Source organism: Cebus imitator, unplaced genomic scaffold, assembly GCF_001604975.1.
Source record: "Cebus imitator isolate Cc_AM_T3 unplaced genomic scaffold, Cebus_imitator-1.0 Scaffold295, whole genome shotgun sequence".
Taxonomy (NCBI): domain Eukaryota; kingdom Metazoa; phylum Chordata; class Mammalia; order Primates; family Cebidae; genus Cebus; species Cebus imitator.
Window position 1 is genome coordinate 1,681,804 of NW_016107610.1, and position 19,620 is coordinate 1,701,423.

The 19,620-nt window shown below is 37.9% G+C and overlaps 1 protein-coding gene across 1 annotated transcript in view; it reads left to right on the forward strand.

The window, feature by feature from the left end:
* HDGFL3 (HDGF like 3) overlaps positions 1–19,587 on the forward strand; it is a 72,644-nt gene extending 53,057 nt beyond the window's left edge. The window contains exons 3-6 of the mRNA XM_017502259.2: positions 309–447; positions 735–893; positions 6,229–6,375; positions 18,361–19,587. Of these exons, the coding sequence (XP_017357748.1) occupies positions 309–447; positions 735–893; positions 6,229–6,375; positions 18,361–18,366 (451 nt within the window). The 3' untranslated portion in view covers positions 18,367–19,587. The remainder of the gene's footprint in view (positions 1–308; positions 448–734; positions 894–6,228; positions 6,376–18,360) is intronic.
* The last annotated feature ends 33 nt before the right edge of the window (positions 19,588–19,620 follow it).

Consider the following 19,620-nt stretch of genomic DNA (forward strand, 5'->3'; position numbering starts at 1 on the left):
CGCGCCATTGCACTCCAGCCTGGGTAACATGAGTGAAACTCCGTCTCAAAAAAAAAAAAAAAAAGTAAAATTATAAAGTAGCACAATCCAGGAGGCTGGCTTGTATTCTCAGCTATCCATTTTTTTTTTTTTTTGCCTTTAAGTATGTGTCTAAAACATCTTGTAATACGTGCCTAACTCAGAGGGTTTATATGTACTTTAAATTTGTTTGTTATAATATGCTCTGACACCTTCATTGATACTGCTATTTAAAATATCTTACCTTTGAAGATCAATCTGTCAAGTCTATTTCTAATATATCTCTGCAGTGCATTTCTAGGTCCCAAAGACCTTTTTCCATATAAAGAGTACAAAGACAAGTTTGGAAAGTCAAACAAACGGAAAGGATTTAACGAAGGATTGTGGGAAATAGAAAATAACCCAGGAGTAAAGTTTACTGGATACCAGGTAATGGTTTACTTCCTTGTCACTTACTGTATCTCATTTCTTTGGTTTTAACTTTTTTTCAGATCTTTCTTATATGTCTTTTCTTCAGTAGCATTTTGGATTAAATGTAATTTTTACTCAGAAGGGTTCAAATCAAGTGTCCATTGGAAAATTGAGTTTGACAGCCCTTTGTTTTTGAAATTCTTCAGAGTAAGCAGAACCCTTTCAAATTAAAACAGAGTAGTTCTTTTCAGTGTTTGTTTTTTGCTATTTGTTCAAAAATGTAATCAGCTAATATTATTTCTTAGGCAATTCAGCAACAGAGCTCTTCAGAAACTGAGGGAGAAGGTGGAAATACTGCAGATGCAAGCAGTGAGGAAGAAGGTGATAGAGTAGAAGAAGATGGAAAAGGCAAAAGAAAGAATGAAAAAGCAGGCTCAAAACGGAAAAAGTCATATACTTCAAAGGTTACTAAGAAACTTCCCATTGTTATTAATGTTATGTGCATATTCATAAAACATTTTTAGATTATTTTCCATGTGTTTATTGGGTACATAGAAATTTACTATATTCTGTGGAGCCTCTGCCTTTAGAGACAACAGTACAGCAGAGGGAAGTCAGGTAACCTTAGATACTAGGGCAGTCTGACTGTTGACTCTTTATGGCTGATTTGGTCCTGAAAATACCACCTTTTTAGTTGGAGGAGGACTGTTCTTTAGTTAAGGATATATGAGTATGCTTCCTACAGTAACCTCCAGACGAGCTCTGAAGAATTGAGAAATGTAGGAGACACAATTCAAGACTGTCTATGTATTATATGTGTAAATGCACGCATGTCACTTAACCATGAAATTCTGAGAAATGCCTCATTAGGCAATTTTGTCATTGTGCAAACATCATAGAGTGTACTTACACAAACCTAGGTGGTACAGCGTCCCCCACATCTAGGCCTTGTATATATGGTCTGTTACTAATCAAAATATTACTATGTGACATGACTGTAAAAAGATGTATTTTTACTTTTCATTCTGCTTCAAAGACTTTGGCTTTTTATTTATTCAGTTCTTTTATTTCCTAATCACCTAGTCTGTTCCAGACACTAGACTAGGTATACAGTGGTGAGCAACACCATTCCTATCTTCACGTAAATTATAGTACAGCAGAGAGTGGGGGATAGCACACAGTAATCACATAAATAATAAATTATGAAATGTCTGTGAAGAAATTGAATGGGAGCAGGGAGACCTATTTTAGATAGGGTGGCCAGGACTTTCTGAAAACGTGTAGTTTATGCTGATACCTAAAAGAAGAGAGTGGGAGGAGAAGCCATATATGGCAGAGGGAAAGGAATATAGCAGCAAAGCTCTGAGGCAGGGAAGAGCTTAGCATGTTCCTGTATTGAAAGAAGGTGTGGCTGGAGAATCATGACCAAGAGGGAGAGGCTAGCAAAGGCAGCCTTGTAGGCCGTAATGAGGAATTTGGATTTCATTCCAAATCTAACAGCACTTGAAGGTTTTAAATAGAGGAATGACATGATGCTAGATTTATAAATTGAAAATCTAGGTTTCTCCATATGGTAATTCAGAAATATAATTGAAAGAATTCTGAGATTGTGAAAATTATTCACCTTTTAGAAACTGAAAGCAAGATAAATGGATCCTTGAAGACCAAAGATTAGTATAGGTTTCACTATAATTGGTCTGTCACATGATTGAACACCTGGATAAATTGCTTCTATTTAAAGTCTGGTATTTAGTGGCTGGATATACTTAGGAAACTCTAAAAACAACTACTAAGAGTATATTAGACTATCAGCATTTTATTTTGGCAGTGTATAAAATCTTACCCAACTGGCATACAGGCAGAATTGCGTGAATGCAGCATTATTTCCTGTGTACCTAATGAAAAGCATGTAATGCCTTGGATGGGGATAAAGTTTGCAAATGACAGCAAAGAATTAGAATTTTCCTTGTCAAACTGTATCTTCTATTACAATTTTTTTAAAGCTGAATTTCTTTTAGCATTTTGGACTTCATTTAAACCCACTTGAATTGATTTTACTTAATTTATGATTGCCTGCTGAGCTTCCAGGTAATGTGTTGTGCAACTCTAAATTATCTAAACTACCTAATGTTGCCTAGGCATTTAAGAGTGTGGATATGTGGCTTTTAAATGCTGTTATTTTTTTTATTGCCTGTTACAAACACCAGAAGTAATGAGGCTCCACCTGGGTGGACTTAAAATTTAAAGCAGAGAAGGGGTAAAGACACACTAAGTTTAGTAATATTTATTTTAAATTAAGGGATCATTTCATTTGCTTTCCTTCAATATTGCAACTTCATGATCACTTAGTAGCTTTTTGGCCAGGCACAGTGGCTCATACCTGTAATCCCAACACTTTGAGTGGCTGAGGCAAGTGGATCGCTTGAGCCCAGGAGTTCAAGACCATCCTGGGCAATATAGTAAGACCTCATCTCTGCAAATAATAAACAAAATTAGCCAGGCGTGGTTGCTCTTGGCTGTAGTCCAGCTGCTTAGGAAGCGGAGGTAGAAGGATCACATGATCCCAAAAGGTCCAGGCGAGTGAGCCATGATTATGCCACTGCCCTCCAGCCTGGGAAACAGAGTGAGACCCTGTCTCAAAAGGCAAAAAACAAAGAAAGAGAGAATGGCTTTTTATTTTTAATATTAATGAAGTAACCTGGCATAATGGTTCTGAAACTGTTATATGCCTTACAATTACATGGAAGGCTTGTGAAGGCAAGCTTACATTGTTTGACAAGCTTGCCACATTTAATAGTTATACTATATTTATTAGCAGAACAAAAAGTGTTTCACATTTACTATTACCATTCTTGATCTTAACTGGAAACACTGCACATTTGTATCATTAAATCCCTGTTTTCCCTTCATGTAAAAAGTTAAAATACCACATTTTAACCAGACATTTTAGGCTTGGTTGGTAGTTTCAGTTAAGTGAAATAGAAACATTGTTGAACCCTGTTCCCAGAATTTCTCAGGTCAGAAGGTCTAGGGTGGGATCTAGGAATCAAATTTCCAGGTAAGGCTGATCCTGCTGATTACAGAACCACTCACCCACCTAGCATAACTTCATTGTTCTCTTTGGCTTCCCAAATGCTTCCTTTATATATATATATATATATGATAATTTATGATTTTTTTTTTTTTTTTTTTTGACAGGGTCTGGCTGGAGAGCAGTGCAATCTCGGCTCACTGTAACCTCTGCCCCCTGGGCTCAAGCGGTCCTCCCACCTCAGCCTTCCCAGTAGTTGGGACCACGGGCGTTCACCACCACACACAGCATTTGTTTTGTTTTGTTTTGTTTTGTTTTGTTTATAGTCTTGCCCACAGTGGTCTCAGACTCCTGAGCTTGAGCAATCCGACAGGTGTGAGCCATTGAGCCAGCCAGTTTTTTTTATGTCTGTTTCTTATAGGTGAATAGTCTACCTTTGCATGGAAAACTAGTGGCTCACAAACTTTTTTTTTACTATATTCCATTTGGGTAGAGAGAAAGGCCCCAAATCTGTTTCTTCTACCTCATCTAATTTCAGTTTTCTAAGGAAAAGGCTCAATAGTCATAATGAAATGTCATACTATAGCAGATTTGAGGGAGATTATATATCTTTCTCTTTAGCAGTAAGGGTATGGATTATACATATTTGAGTCATAACAGATACTGGAGAATTATCGATCAAAAATATTTTGCATACAAATTATTTACTGTATACAGTAGGACTAACGAGAGCCTCAAAACAAACTAAACTCGTGTTGATAAACCACCAGTAATTTTAGTTAAAAAAACAAAGATAGCAAAAATCAAACAGACAACCAATTTAAGACCACATATATAAAATAGAGTCCTTCTCCAGAACTATAGGAATTTCAGTAATCTGAAGAACTTTACAAGGTTACCAAAATAGAACTTGGGAGCCAGATTTCTTCATTGAATACTGAATGTTGTGACTCATTATAAAACTTTATTATGCCCTAATTCTATTCTGTATATCCCAAATATATGCCAAATTGTTATAAACTCATTTATAAGGTTACTCATAAAGATCCTTTACAAGAATTATAAATTTCAGGGAGTTCATTATTATCTATAAGAACTGCAGATTGAGGACTGTTATTTGAAAATTACTACATGAAGCAGTTGCTACATTTTAACAATTATACTATAAGGAGAACAAAAAGTGTTTCACTTTTATTATTGTCCTTTTTGACCTTCACTTGAAACACTCCACATTTGTGTTATTAAATCCCTGTTTTCCCTCATGTAAAAAGTAAAAATCACATTTTAAACTGACATTTTGGGCTTGGTTGATAGTTTCAGTTAAGTAAAATAGAAACAGTTTAATTATATATTCTGTCACACAGCTAGATGATGTTTTCTGTTTTTTTTGTTTGTTTTTTCAAGACAGAGTCTCACTCTGTTGCCCAGGCTGGAGTGAATGACACATCCTGCTCACTGCAACCTCCACCTCCCAGGTTGAAGCGATTCTCCTGCTCAGCCTCCCAAAGTGCTGGGATTATAGGTGCATGAGCCACCGCTCCAGGCCTATGTTTTCTGTTTGAAAGTTGCATTTTTAAAAATTAATTATCTGAAGAAGCCTCAGTTTGCTTATTCATTTCTGGAAGACCAGAAGTAACTTGGCTAAATCAGTTTTGCCTTATCCCCCCCTCCCTTTTTTTTTGATACAAAGTCTCACTCTGTCGCCCAGGCTGGAGTGCAGTGGCATGATCTCAGCTGACTGCAACCTCCGCCTGCTGGGTTCAAGGGATTCTCCTTCCTCCGCCTCCTGAGTATCTGGGACTACAGGCATATGCCACCATGCCCAGCTAATTTTTTGTATTTTTAGTAAAGACAGTTTCACAGTGTTAGCCAGGATGGTCTCAATCTCCTGACCTCATGATCTGCCCGTCTTGGACTCCCAAAATGCTGGGATTACAGGTGTGAGCCACTGCACCCAGCCAGTTTTGCCTTACCTCTTATTTGCAATATGCTTGAAGATTTTTTAAATGTCTCAAAGAGGAAGTGTAAAAAAAGGCTATATTTCACTTTCTTAAGGTGCACAACTGGGGCCAGCTTTTTGTTGTTTTAATACTACACTGCCAAGCAACTCTTAAGGCAAACTAACTGTATTTTTGTCTTCCTCTAGAGTTCATCTTGTTCTCCAATGCAAGATGACAAGGAAAAAGGACTGGTTCACCAGTATGGCCTTGCGTTCTTAAATAACTGTCCATAATTGAAAAGATTAGTTTATATCTAACAGTTTTATCAAGATGATTCTGGGTATCCCATTAGCCAAACAGCTTCAAGAGGTGTTCCAGCATGAATATCTGTATATTCTCTTGGATAATTCACCTCACTTCTTTTGATTTTCACTACTATAAAATGATGGGGAAGAACAGGATGACCTTTAGGGTACCTTCCAGCTCTGTAGCCTTCTTAAGGTAGTGTTCATCCAGCGGTATTTATTCATTGACAGTGTTCTGGGTACATGAATCTTCATTTTCTGCTTTTAATATCACATTGCTGGAAAGAACTAAGAGGCCTCCTAGCCCATTTCTGCTTCCTTTCCAGCTAATTAAACTGAGGCCCAACGAGGTGAAATGATTTGTCCAATGTCATCTACCACAGCCTTGGCATACTGCATGTTACATCAGTATATCCTCTATCAATCACAAAGACTAGATGCAAGTCAGCTACTGCTGCATCTCTTATTTGTACATTTGGATTTCTGCATTTGACTATGATATTTAACTTGTCTAAACATTTAGAAATCCTCTAAACAGTCCCGGAAATCTCCAGGAGATGAAGATGACAAAGACTGCAAAGAAGAGGAAAACAAAAGCAGCTCTGAGGGTGGAGATGCGGGCAATGACACAAGAAACACAACTTCAGACTTGCAGAAAACCAGTGAAGGGGTAAGGATGTGCTTACAATTTCTCTTATCTTGTATTAGAAGACATTTTGCTTCAGATTCAACATCCATATGTGAGCATTAGTAAACATTGTGTTGATAAACAGAGAAGTAGTTTCAGCCTATTATATGCATCCACTCAGCTCTTTAATATAATCTATTAAGTTCTTAGAGTCTGAGAACAAAAGAGCCAAGTGAGAATTACACCTGCCTGTCAATTTGGAACTCTAGGAACAGATTTATTCTTCTTTATACTAACTTTAGTAACTTCAGAGTCTTTTTAAAGTACAATGTGAAATACTGAAATTATGAAATGCCACCTCAAAATTCAACAGTTGTATTTCTTTTACTACAAAATCAATGGTATGTTCAAAATAGAGTATTACATACTGCTGCTTCTTTCCCGGAAGCAGTATGTAATTCAGTGTACCCATGAGGACTTTAAATATGCAAGCAACGTTTGAGTATTGATATTTAAAAGTACCCCTAGGGACGAATTTGTCTACTTTGACTCTTCATAACTTTTGTTAACTTTTGTTAACTTCAGAGCACAGGTAAGTCCGCCTTTGTAAAAAAGTGTTGGTGAAGGCAAATTTTGCCCCTAGGCATTTCCATTAGTGTTTCCATGAAGACTAGTTAGACAATGTCAAATCATTTAAAAATAACGACCTAAGAAATTTATCTGGTTTCAGCTGAGTTCTTGCCTGTTCATGTCAGTCTTGTTTACCTCTCAACTCTTTTCCTCCTTCTTCCCAGTTATCTATAATTACTCCCAAAGTATTATGCTTCTGATTTTTCTCTTATTCCTCTCACCCAGCTCAGCCTTGCTGTCTTCTGCTTATCTTCATCCTCTCGACTTTTTTCTAATAAGTAGTCCTCTATCATTACTTTTGCCAGCAGCCATCCCAGGGACATATACCTGCTAACAGTCACTGAGAACTCTAACACCTGGCTCACTTGATTTTCTTTTAATTCCACCTGCTACCTGTATGTCAGGCAGCATCAATATGCAAATAACAACTCCAATAATTTATCTTCCCTTTACTATCAAACATTTCTAGATGCACTTCTTGTAACAAAGGAAGAGTTGTCCTACCCCCTTAATACTCAAAATGTGGTTGGTGAACCAGTAGCATCAACATTATGTGGGAGCTTGTTAGAAATGCAGAATCTCAGGCCTGCCCCAAACTCCAGATACTGAATCAGAATCTTCATTTTAACTCAACTCCAAGTAATTCATATGCACATGAAAGTCTGAGAAGCACTCATTTACATCTTTCTATTGTCAGGATTTAGAATATCTCCTGTTTTCTTCAAAGCACACCCAATCATTTGTCGCCTTCTTCTATACCAAATCTTCTTTTCCATTGGCTCCTTCCCCACTGCCTATAAACAGCCTAAGGTCTCCCTTAATCTAGATGATATCTCCCTTTAATCTTATATTCTACGTTTTTCACTTTTCTTTTTATCTCTAAACTTCTTAAAAAGAATGATCTTTCCCCCCAGTTTCTATTTCCTCACCTCCAACTCATGACTTTACCCGTTGCACTCTTATTTCTTCTTTGACTACTTCATTGAACTAGTTCTTGAAAAGGTTCCTAGTGATCCTCTCCTTGCCCAATCCAGTGTCTCATTTAATCTTCATTTTTACCTCTGCAAAATTTAATTCCATTAGATACTTCTCCTGACTTCTCCTCGGGGTTACCAATCTCTTCTGCTTCCTCTCCCTTTTCCTTCTCAGTCTCTTTCTGGAGCTCCTTTCTTCAGTCTGACTTGGCACACTTCTACTCTGAAAATTTCTTATGTTCATCTTATCCATTCACATGATTTCAACTTTACTGATGACTTTTTTCATTCTATATATCCTGTGCTTTGTAGATTCATTGTTCCAGCTATTAATAAAACCATTTCTTCTTGAAAGCACCTTAGAACATAATAGCTGCTACTATCTAGCACCAGTAGCCTGTATGCCACATATTGTGCATGCTCTGCATGCATTATCTCATTTAATCCTCACACAAACTTCACGAGGTAGGTGCAAGTATTGCTTCTGCTTTTTAGTTGGGGAAACTGAGGCAGAAAGAATTGGCCTAGGATCACACAGCTTGTACAAGCTCAAGTGGGAAGCAAGAGCCTGAGATCCTTTTATTTTCAACCTGTTTTTAATGATATGTTTGTTATATACAAAATAATATATATAAATGTAAGGTTATAAAATTGTAAAGTGACCCTAACACTGAACTTAAAAACTAGAACATCACAATTAACTTGTATCTATTTACATACTCTCTCCAGTCCCATCTGCCTACCCAGAGATGAGCACTAATGTTGTATTTATTATTTCCTGTTCTTTTTAAAATTTTAGCCTATAACATATAGGTATATACTTAAACAGTATATTATTTAATTTTGCTTATTTTTAGCTTTTAAAAAACACGATACTCAGCACTATTTTTCCAAGAGTCATGTGATTATGGTAGCAGTGGTCTATTTATTTTAACTACTGTACAATATTCAGTTTCATAGGTATACCACAATTTATTTATCCAGTCTCCTATGGATGGGCAATTGGGTTGTTTCCAGCTTTTTGCAATTATTATGAACTGTGTGGTTGTGAACATCCTCATGCCTGTCTACTAGTATACATGTACAAGAATTTGTTTAGGATATGTAACTAGAACTGAAAATACTGAGTCATGAGTTGATGGATTTCAAGTTTACAAGATAATGCCAAATTATTTTCCTTAGTAGTTGGACATTCTCACCAGTGGTGTAGAAGAGTTCTCTGTGATTAACTTGGCATAGTCAGGCTTTTTAATTCTTGCCAATATAGTGAGTATAAAATGGTCGTTATAATGTTAATTTACAGTTCTCTGATGAATGATAAGGTTGAGCTTCCTTTCATGTTTATTGACCACCCATGTTTTCTTCTCTATACAGTAATTGTTTTGGGTTTTGCCCATTTTCCTATTGGATTTTATTTCTTACTGATTTGTAGGACTTCTTTACATATTCTGGATTCTAACTCACATGGATTGTCACATGCCTTGCAGATATCCTCTCCAAGTTTATGGCTTGTCTATTCAATTTCTTTCTGATATTTTTAGTGAACAGACTTTTTAAACTTTATTGTATTATAGTCAACATTATCAGACTTTCCTTTTTATGGCTTGTTTAAGCATAACCACTTGAACCAGCACAATTTATTGAATAGTCCTTCCTTTTCTCGCTGATCTGCAGTGCATGTGTCATATATTCATAAGTATCTCTCTGGGTTCTCTAATTCTTTTCTTTGGTCAATACTACACTCTCTTAATTATAGTAGCTTTCTAATGAGTCCTGACATCATGTAGGGCTAATTGCCTAATTTTAATTTTCAAATATTTAGTAGTCATAGTCTAGGATAGAAGTTCAAGGAAGGGCTTTTTTTCTTGATGGGAGAATTTACATATGCTGGTAAGAATGATCCAAGTCAGAAATGATCACAAAATGCTAATGTAAGAAAGAATTGCTGAAGCAGTGTCCCTTAGAAAGCAAGAAGGTAGGGCCGGGCATGGTGGCTCACGCCTGTAATCCCAGCACCTTGGGAGGCTGAGGCAGGCAGATCATGAGGCCAAGAGTTCGAGACCATCCTGGCCAACATGGTGAAACCCGTCTCTACTAAAAATATAAAAATTAGCTGGGCATGGTGGTGTACACCTATAGTTCCAGCTACTCAGGAGTTTGAGGCAGGAGAATTGCTTGAACCCAGAAGGTGGAGGTTGCAGTGAGCCGAGATTGGGCCACTGCACTCCAGCCTGGTGACAGAGTGAGACTCCATTTAAAAAAAAAAAAAAAAGGAAGGAGGTGTAAGATCTAGTGCAAATTTGGAAGGTTGCCTTGGTGATTCATCCATTGAATCAGTAGGAAAGGCAGAGTATTGGGGCACAGATACAGGTAAGTAGATACTTAGGGTGAGAGTTTGTAGAAATTCTTACCTGATTGCTTCATTTTCTTAGGGAACAAGGTTTGCATTTAAGAGTAAGAATAGGAAAAATATTGGAAGATTCAAGAGAGAGGAAGAGGTACAAAATAGTCATTTAGAAGAATAAGAGAATGAATGAACTTGGAAAATGAAGTTGAATTGCCAGGCAATAATAAAGGCTTGCTTTACTGTACATGGTGGCTCACACCTGTAATCCCAGCACTTTGGGAGGCTGAGGCGGGCAGATCATGAAGTCAGGAGTTCAAGAGCAGCCTGGCCAATTTGGTGAAACACCGTCTCTACTGAAAATACAAAAAATTAGCTGGCCGTGATGGCACGTACCTGTAGTCCCAGCTACTTGGGGGGATGAGGCAGGAGAATGACTTGAACCTGGGAGGCGGAGATTGCAGTGAGCCAGGATCCCACCACTGCACTCCAGCCTGGGTGAAAGAGCAAGACTCTGTCAAATACATGAATGAATGAATGAATGAATGAAGGCTTGCTTGAGGCCAGTGGTCTTGAATTTTACTTGCTTGAGGCCAGTCATAATACTTGTGTGTTTTTCTCCAGGCATATTCAATTATGCAGTCACAGAGAGGACAGAGAATTGAATTTAACTAGAATTGGGATTTTCCCAGAGAGTATGGTAAAGGAGATTAGAGGCCAGGGAATCAAGGATGTGTACAAGGATTATAACATGGAATATTATAATATTATAATATTCCATATAACATATGGAATCCAACATATGTTAAGAGGAAAGATGTAAATGAGGAAGGGATAGAGTCAACAGATTTTAAGTATCAAACAGTTGTTGGGAGTTGAAGTACCAAGTAGAAGGAGTGAGCTGGAAATATAAATGGCGATAGAAGAGTGAGATATTTGAATAGAATCGTGGAAAGGTTGCAGTAGTTAATGATGACAGTGCAAGTACTACTAGTATTTCGAGTGGGGCAGTTAATTCTTCATTGTACAAGCACTGTCTGCATCACAAGACAGTGACCCCCATGCATTAAATACCAGTAGAATAATAACCTAAAATGCCTACATAATTTTGCTTTCAAAACAGCGGCTTAAGACAGTATTTATAGTTACTCCCAGTGGTTGTGAATCACTTGTCTTAAGAAAGAACCATGGACTTTGGGAGTCCAAGGCAGGTGGATCACCTGTGGTCAGGAGTTCAAGACCAGCCTAGCCAATATAGCAAAACCCTGTCTCTACTAAAAATGCAAAAATTAGCAGGGCATGGTGGTGCATGCCTGTAGTCTCAGCTACTCAGGAGGCTGAGGCATGAGAATCGCGTGAACTCGGGAGGCAGAGGTTGCAGTGAGCCAAGATCGCACCACTATATTCCAACCTGGGCGACAGAGCAAGACTTCATCTCAAAAAAGAGAGAGAGAGAGACAAAGGAAAGGAGGAAAGGACGGAGGGGGAAAGAAAAGGAAAAAAGAAATAACCATGGGAGTGAGTGACTGAGGTAGAGTCTTAGAAGACAGGATCTTTGGCAGAGAGGACACCAAGGAACTGAGATACCAGAATGTTAGAAAGATAATCTACATGGATATTGAAATCAGAGGAATTACAATAAATGACAGAGGGCCAGAAGTGAAATCTTTAAAAAGTAAGGAGACTAAGTCAGGGAGTCTATAGATGACTGCAGCAAGGAGGGGAGTAGCTTACACTGAGATTCAAAATTAGGAGGGTTTTATTTTCAGGGAATGTGGGGCACAGTGGAGAGAACAGATAGCTTATAAATCGTAGTGAGGAGCAAGGAGGACACCTTTCCCATCTCCAGGGCAAGTAGTCGTACAAGAGCTGTGGGAGAGAACAGAGTTACCATTTCAGAGGGTTACGGGGAAAGAGGCAGCACTGCCCTTAGAAGAAAACAGGTTTTAATTAGAACAAGTTGGTGAGTGGAATATCTTGGAAATTCAAGTTGGGAATATAGGAGTTTTGCTAATGGCTAATTGTGGTTTTCAGGGGGCCCAGTAGAAGAGATTAAAGAATGGGGTGGGGCGTCTACTAAGAAACAAGGCCGTAAAAGGACCTGTGCAAAGCTGACTGGGGATATCAGTCCAGGAATGATGAGTGCTCTGGAGCCCATCTTGTAGTATCCAAAGTAAGTGGGGATAAAGGGCATAATGATAAAAAGCTTGATGGCCTCAAAGTAGGTGATGGGTTGATGTTATGCATATTGTTAAGTGAAAGAAAGAAGAGAATCTTAGGGGTCCCTTTTTGCTCCCAGATGCTCTCTGAGTACTTCCTCCCTCCTGCCACTAGCAGTAGGAGCAGAAAGAGGGAGGCATCCTTATCCAGAATACTTGGAGTTTCTTTGATTGATGTGGCTAGAAGGTGGAAGTTACTCATCTGTGGCCAGGAGGACACTGCACACTAATTGGCTTACACCTGCTTTATTAGTTATCTATTGCCATGTAACTGAAACCTGGTGACTTACAGAGGCACTTATTGTCTCATCTTTTCTGTTTATCAAGAGTCCATTCAGGTGCAACTTGCTGAATCCTCTGTCTCTGGGTCTCTTCCAAAAGGAATTGAGATACCAAAATTCAGTCCAGGTGTTTGCAGGGACTAAAATCATCATAAGGCTTAACTGGGAATAGATCCTCTTCTAAGATCACTCAGATTGTTCTTGGCAGGATTCAGCTCTTCACAGCGATTGGACTGTTGGCCTCAGATCCTCATGAGTTGTTACCCAGAGGCCTCCCTTGATGCCTTGCCCCATGGATCTCTCTCTGAGGCAGCTCACAACATGGCAGCTGGCTTCATCAGAATAAGAGTAAAGTGTCAGCAAAAGAGAGTGCTGGCAAACAGAAAAGTCAGTATTTTGTAACCTAATATCAGAAGTGACATCCCATCACTTTTACTTCATTCTGTTTATTATAAGCAAGTCACTAGGTCCAGCCTACACTCAAGGGGCAGGAATTACACAAGAATGTGATGTAGAGATTCTGGAGGCAGGAATCATTGGAGACTATATCAGAAGGCTACCCATCCCTAAACCAACCTCTGATACAAGGGGATTAGAACTGGCTCACACCAGTCAGGTTCTCCACACCCGTGGAGCTGGATTCAAGTCCCTAAATCACAAGGCTACCACACAACTGTGGCATCCGTCTGTAGTCCCAACTACTTGCAGGGCTGAGGTGGGAGAATTGCTTGAGCCTGGGAGGACTGCAGTGAAAGATACTAGCAGTGGGCAGCCTTGTCTGGTGCTGATGATTGCCTGGTAGTCAGTGGAGGGGAAAATCTGAGAACCGTGGAGTATCGGTGAATCGGGACTTATAATTTGTAATTATTCCAGTATGTTTACTAGAGAATATTTGGAATACATACCCTCAGTTGACAATAAAGTCTTAAATCATTAAATCATTTAAAAAAAAAAAAAAAGCTACCACACAATTGGAGGGAAGGACAGAGGATAGAATAAATGTTGGGATGATTTACCAGTGGCCGTTCTTCTGACCCCTAACCTGTTCTTTCTTCAATATAGTGACTGCCTCCTTATGTCTCCCCAGTGCCCCGCAAGATTAAGTCTGAGTTCCTTATTCTATTATATAATGCCTTTCACAGCTGGACCCCAGTTTATCTTTGCAGTCTTACCTCTCTCCATTTACTATCATTTATTCTCAGTCTCAAGACATCTTTAATACCCTTAAAAGTTTGTTTGTTTGCTTGCTTGCTTCTTTGTTTGAGGTGAAGTCTCGCTCTGTCTCCCAGGCTGGAGTGCAGTGGTGAGATCTTGACTCACTACAACCTCCACCTCCTGGGTTCAAGCAATTCTCCTGCCTCAGCCTTCCAAGTAGCTGGGATTACAGGTGCATGCCACTACACCTGGCTAATTTTGTATTTTTAGTAGAGATGGGGTTTCACCATGTTGGCCAGACTGGTCTTAAACTCCTGACCTCAAGTGATCCACCCGCCTCAGCCTCCCAGAGTGCTTGAATTACAGGTGTGAGCCACCGCACCTGGCCCCCTTTAAGGGGCCTGTAATCTCAACACTTTGGGAGGCTGAGGCGGGTGGATCACCTGATGTCAGGAGTTCAACACCAGCCTGGCCACCATGGTGAAACGCCCATCTCTACTAAAAGTACAAAATTAGCCGGGCCTGGTGGTATACGCCCACGATCCCAGCTACTCGGGAGGCTGAGGCAGGAAAATCGCTTGAACCCGGGAGGCGGAGGTTTCAGTGAGCTGAGATTGCACCACTGCACTCCAGCCTGGGCAACAGAGCAAGACTCTGTCTCAGAAAAAAAAAAGTTATTGAGGGCCTCAACGAGCTTTGTTTATACGTGTTATCACTAATGATATTTATTTAATTAGAAATAACAAATTTTAAAAATACTTAATTCACTTAATATAATAATAAACCCATTACTTAAATAGCATTTTTATGAAAATAACATTTCATAAAAAAGTTTGCAGAATGACATTTTTACATTTTTGCAAATCTTTTTAATATCTGATTTGATACAAGACAGCTAAATCCTCATATCTGTTTCTGTACTCTCTTTGTTGTAATGTGTAATTTTTGTTGAAGGTACATGAAGAAAATCTGGTATTATACAGATATGTAATTGAAAAATGGAGATACGAGTATCGTAATAGTCTTGCCTTTTTTTTAAATTTCTCTTTTAGGCTTGGGTACATGTGCAGGTTTGTTATAAAGGTAAACTCATGTCACAGGTGTTTGTTGTACCGATTATTTCATTACCCCAGGTTCTAAGCCTAGTATCCCATAGTTATTTTTTCTGATCCTCTCCCTCCTCCCCTCTACCCTCAAGTAAGCCGTAGTGTCCATTCTTCCCCTCTTTGTGTCCATGAGTTCTCATCATCTAGCTTCCACTTAGAAGTTAAAACATGCGGTATCTGGTTTTCTGTTCTCGTGTTAAGGATAATGGCCCCAGCTCTATCCATGTTCCCACAAAAGACATGCTCTCACTCTTTTTTATAACTGCATAGTATTCCATGGTATATATGTACCACATTTTCTTTATCCAGTCTGTCATTGATGGGCATTTAGGTTGATTCCTTATCTTTGCTATTGTGTATAGTGCTGCAATGAACATTCACATGCATGTGTCTTTATGGTAGAATGATTTATATTCCTTTGGGTATATAATCAGTAATGGGATTGCTGGGTTGAATGGTAATTCTGTTTTTAGCTCTTTAAGTAATTGCCATATTGATTTCCACAGTGGTTGAACTAATTTACACTTAGCAACAGCATATAAGCATTCCCTTTTCTCTGCAACATTGCTAGAATGTTGTTTTTTGGCTTTTTAGTAATAGCCGTTGAGTTGTGTGAGATGGTATGTCATTGCAGTTTTGATTTGCATTTCTCTGATGATCAGTGATACTGAGCTTTTCTCCATATGCTTGTTGATCTATCTAGCACTTTGAATAGCTTTTCCCCATTTAGAAAATATAGGTTCTCTGAATTACTTGGGTCTTCCAAATATTAACCCATTTCAGTATAAAATATTTTTAATCACATTTTTAATATCACTACCTTTCTCATCAGAAAAGTCTTTTAAGTATTGGGGCCAAGTGCGGTGGCTAACACATGTTAACTCTAGCACTTTGGTAGACTGAGGTAGGAGGATAGCTTGAGGCCAGGAGTTCAAGACGACAGTGAGCTGTGATCACACTGCTACACTCCAGCATGGGCACCAGAGCAAGACCCTGTTTATTAAAAAAAGAAAAAGTCTTTAAGTATTGGAAAACTGTCAGTCATGGAGGATTCAAAATTCTAATTTTCACTAAATGCTCAAATTTTAACATTTGCAAAAAATAGTTGTTTTTCTAGAAGTGATGTTACTTATTTTTTACAATGTGCCAAACTGCCACACCTGAGTAGCCATGTTGACATTCCTTCATATCAATAGTACTTCTTGAAAAGATCCTTATGGCTTCTATTGCTTCATAGCTTCTGCTTATAGTGTTCTGGGTATCCTTCAGCTTCACTGCCACCCTACAGCGTCTCAGTGTGCCTCACATTTAGATACCTCCAGAAAAAATCTGATTGGATTCTCCAGCTATTATCTACTATAGGGGTGAATGGCAACCAGCGTGCATAAGGAACCACTTGTGGCTATTTACTCAGAGGAGACTTCAGACCTAGGAGACAGAGTACCATGTCCAGAATATATACCATGATGAATTAGCAAGATACGGCTTTCAATACATGTATGCAAAGAGTGATATGGTTTGGGAGAATTTTTTTAATTTCAAATTTTGTAATTTGCTTTTACAAAGAACCCATTTGACAGCACCTTGTTTAAAGACCCAAAAAGCATGTCTTTAAAATTGTAGTCACATTCTTGGTGCTCCCTTCACTTTGTTTGGGATACGAATTCTACTCTGAGGCTACCATGGGACCACCTGTTTCAAAAATATTCTTTGATGTGGATTGAGTAGTTTTTACTATAAGTGTTCTACCAAGGTAAACATAGAGTTTATTGCCTTTCACAGTAATCATAAGAAAATATTGTTAAAGAAGGTTTCGGCCAGGCGTGGTGGGTCATGCCTATAATCCCAGCACTTTGGGAGGCCGAAGCAGGGAGATCATGAGATCAGGAGTTCAGCCTGACCAAAATGGTGAAACCCTGTCTCTACTGAAACTACAAAAATTAGCTGGGCATGGTGGTGCGCACGTGTGATCCCAGCTACTCAGGAGGCTGAGGCAGGATAATCACTTGAACCCGGGAGGCAGAGGTTGCAGTGAACCGAGATTGTGCCATTGTACTCCAGACTAGACAACATAGCGAGACTCCGTCTTAAAAAAAAAAAAAAAGGTTTTTTGGTTGACTAACAATGTTTCATTGTTCTAATGGGTGTCTTCCTCCTTCACAAATGAGGAAGATCCTCCAAAGTATCTGTGAGTACAATCTTCTAATTGGTGTTTTTGTTAAGAAATAATTAGGAGTCACCAGGCACTCCATTTTTCAAGTTCATAAATTAAAAAAAATTTTTTTTTAAGATTCACTTCCCCGTTTTGGTAGGGACAGAAGGCTAAAAAGTGTATTTCTGCTGTCTTAAGGGGATGGAAGGTTTGGAAAGTTTTTCTCCTTTGAAGGTACTGGAATCATTTATTATAATATATAGCATTTAGCATACATTTTGACTGTCTGAATGAGAACATACCCATGAGTGTGCACATGTGCTTACAAACATGTTCATTCATTTAGTGAAATTAAGAGTGGAAGTTGGCTGTTTTTAGAAAAAAATATTTGAGACCTGAGTTCCCTCTTTCATTCATCCCATGAGGGTGTTACTAGGGAGTTTAATATATTTGGGTTAATGATGAGGGAAAAAAATAGCATCCTTTTGGGGAAATAGAACCAGACACAATTTAAAGTGGGACCCAAATAGAAATATAATTATTTTATGAAACATATTTTATTTTTCTCTTTGTCACATGGATGCCATCTAAATTTTAAAAAGAAATCTAGGCTTCCTCTTATCCTTTATGTTTTTTTTTTTTTTTTCAAAAGCAAGAAGCCAAAAACTGTACATCTTAAGTGACTCTTAAATTTGTTTGAGCCATTTGTCACAAGTAATTAAGTTATTAATATTCTTAAGACTAATTTATGCACACTCTAAGTGCTTTTTAAATTTTATACAGCTTACCTTTCTTTCTGACAGCACAGTCCTCACAAAGATAGATTATATCAATTTCTCCATTGATGATGTATTCCAGCAATAAACATAGTCCTAGAATTGTAGAATGTACACTGCTGCACTCTGCCCTAACAGACAGTAGACAGGGTTTATTCTTTTTTTCTATGGGCACTAAAAATACCCTAGTATTTCCTTTAACTTTTTGCACTGACAGGTCTAAAGCAAAGCCACAGAAGCTGCTCTTGCTCAGTAAGTATTGTTAATGCTGCAGTGCATATTAAAATTTCAGAAAACCCAATTATGTACTATCTAGGTGTGGATAGCTCTCATTGGTAGTATCCTAAATCATCTAAAGGCTTGTTTTCTTTCTTTTTTTTTTTTTTACAGACCTAACTACCATAATGAATGCTGCATATTAAGAGAAACCACAAGAAGGTTATATGTTTGGTTGTCTAATATTCTTGGATTTGATAAGAACCAACACATAGTCCTTGTTGTCATTGACAGAACCCCAGTTTGTATGTACATTATTCATATTCCTCTCTGTTGTGTTTCGGGGGGAAAAGACATTTTAGCCTTTTTTAAAAGTTACTGATTTAATTTCATGTTATTTGGTTGCATGAAGTTGCCCTTAACCACTAAGGATTATCAAGATTTTTGCGCAGACTTATACATGCCTAAGATCCTTTTATCAAGGCAGTTATGATCATCATTTTCCTGCCTTTACCCCACCATCACCAAACACCCAGTTAAGTATAAATTAACATTTTTAGATGACCACTCAACATAATGCTTAAGAATGGAATTTCCTCTCTGTGACAGAACCCAGGAACTAAATCCTAAATACATAATGTTGGTATATTGAAGACGAAATTAAAATTGTCCTTCAGTTTTGAGGCCATGTGTAAAGTTTAACCATATTGTAAAATATCTATTCTGTATTAGAAATAGCTAGTTGACAGCTTATACTTCTCAAAATTCATATTGTTATGTACACAAACTAAGTTTCTATATGTGAAGTTAGTGAGTCTTTTTGTGTTACTCCAAAATAAAGGCAATGATTTATTTTTTCCCAGTGCCAATACAATTTTGAGCTAAGCACTCAAGGTGGGTACTTTACATTTTAAAGCTAGAAACAGCAACAGCCCTATGGGAAACCAGACAAAGCATTGACTTTTAAATGTAGACTTTTAAAATAAACTGTTTTCTTTTGAAACTACAATTAGAATAGTTAATATTCATCCACAAACCATTATTATGTGTACATTATTGTTGCTATTGTGAAATAGAGAATTTTATTTATTTTTATGCCAGCTTATATTGTGAGAACACATTTAGTCAGTTTGATTTTTATCAATCTTGTTAATGCTTGTCCTTGGAACATCTTTCGCGTATTCAAGGTTTGTAGTTGAAAAGTTTACTGTAAAAAAAAAATCAAAAACAAAAAAATGTATTGTTTTTACAGAATAAATTTATTGGAATGTGTACTGGGAGTAAGATTTGAGGTTGTAAGCAAACTAAGTTAGTGTAATTTGGCTTCATATATGTAATGTGAGGTATTAATGTAATTCATATATTAAAGCAAAAATTGTTCACAGCAAGCTGACAATAGAATCAAGTGCAGGTGAGGGTTTTTTTTTTTTTTTT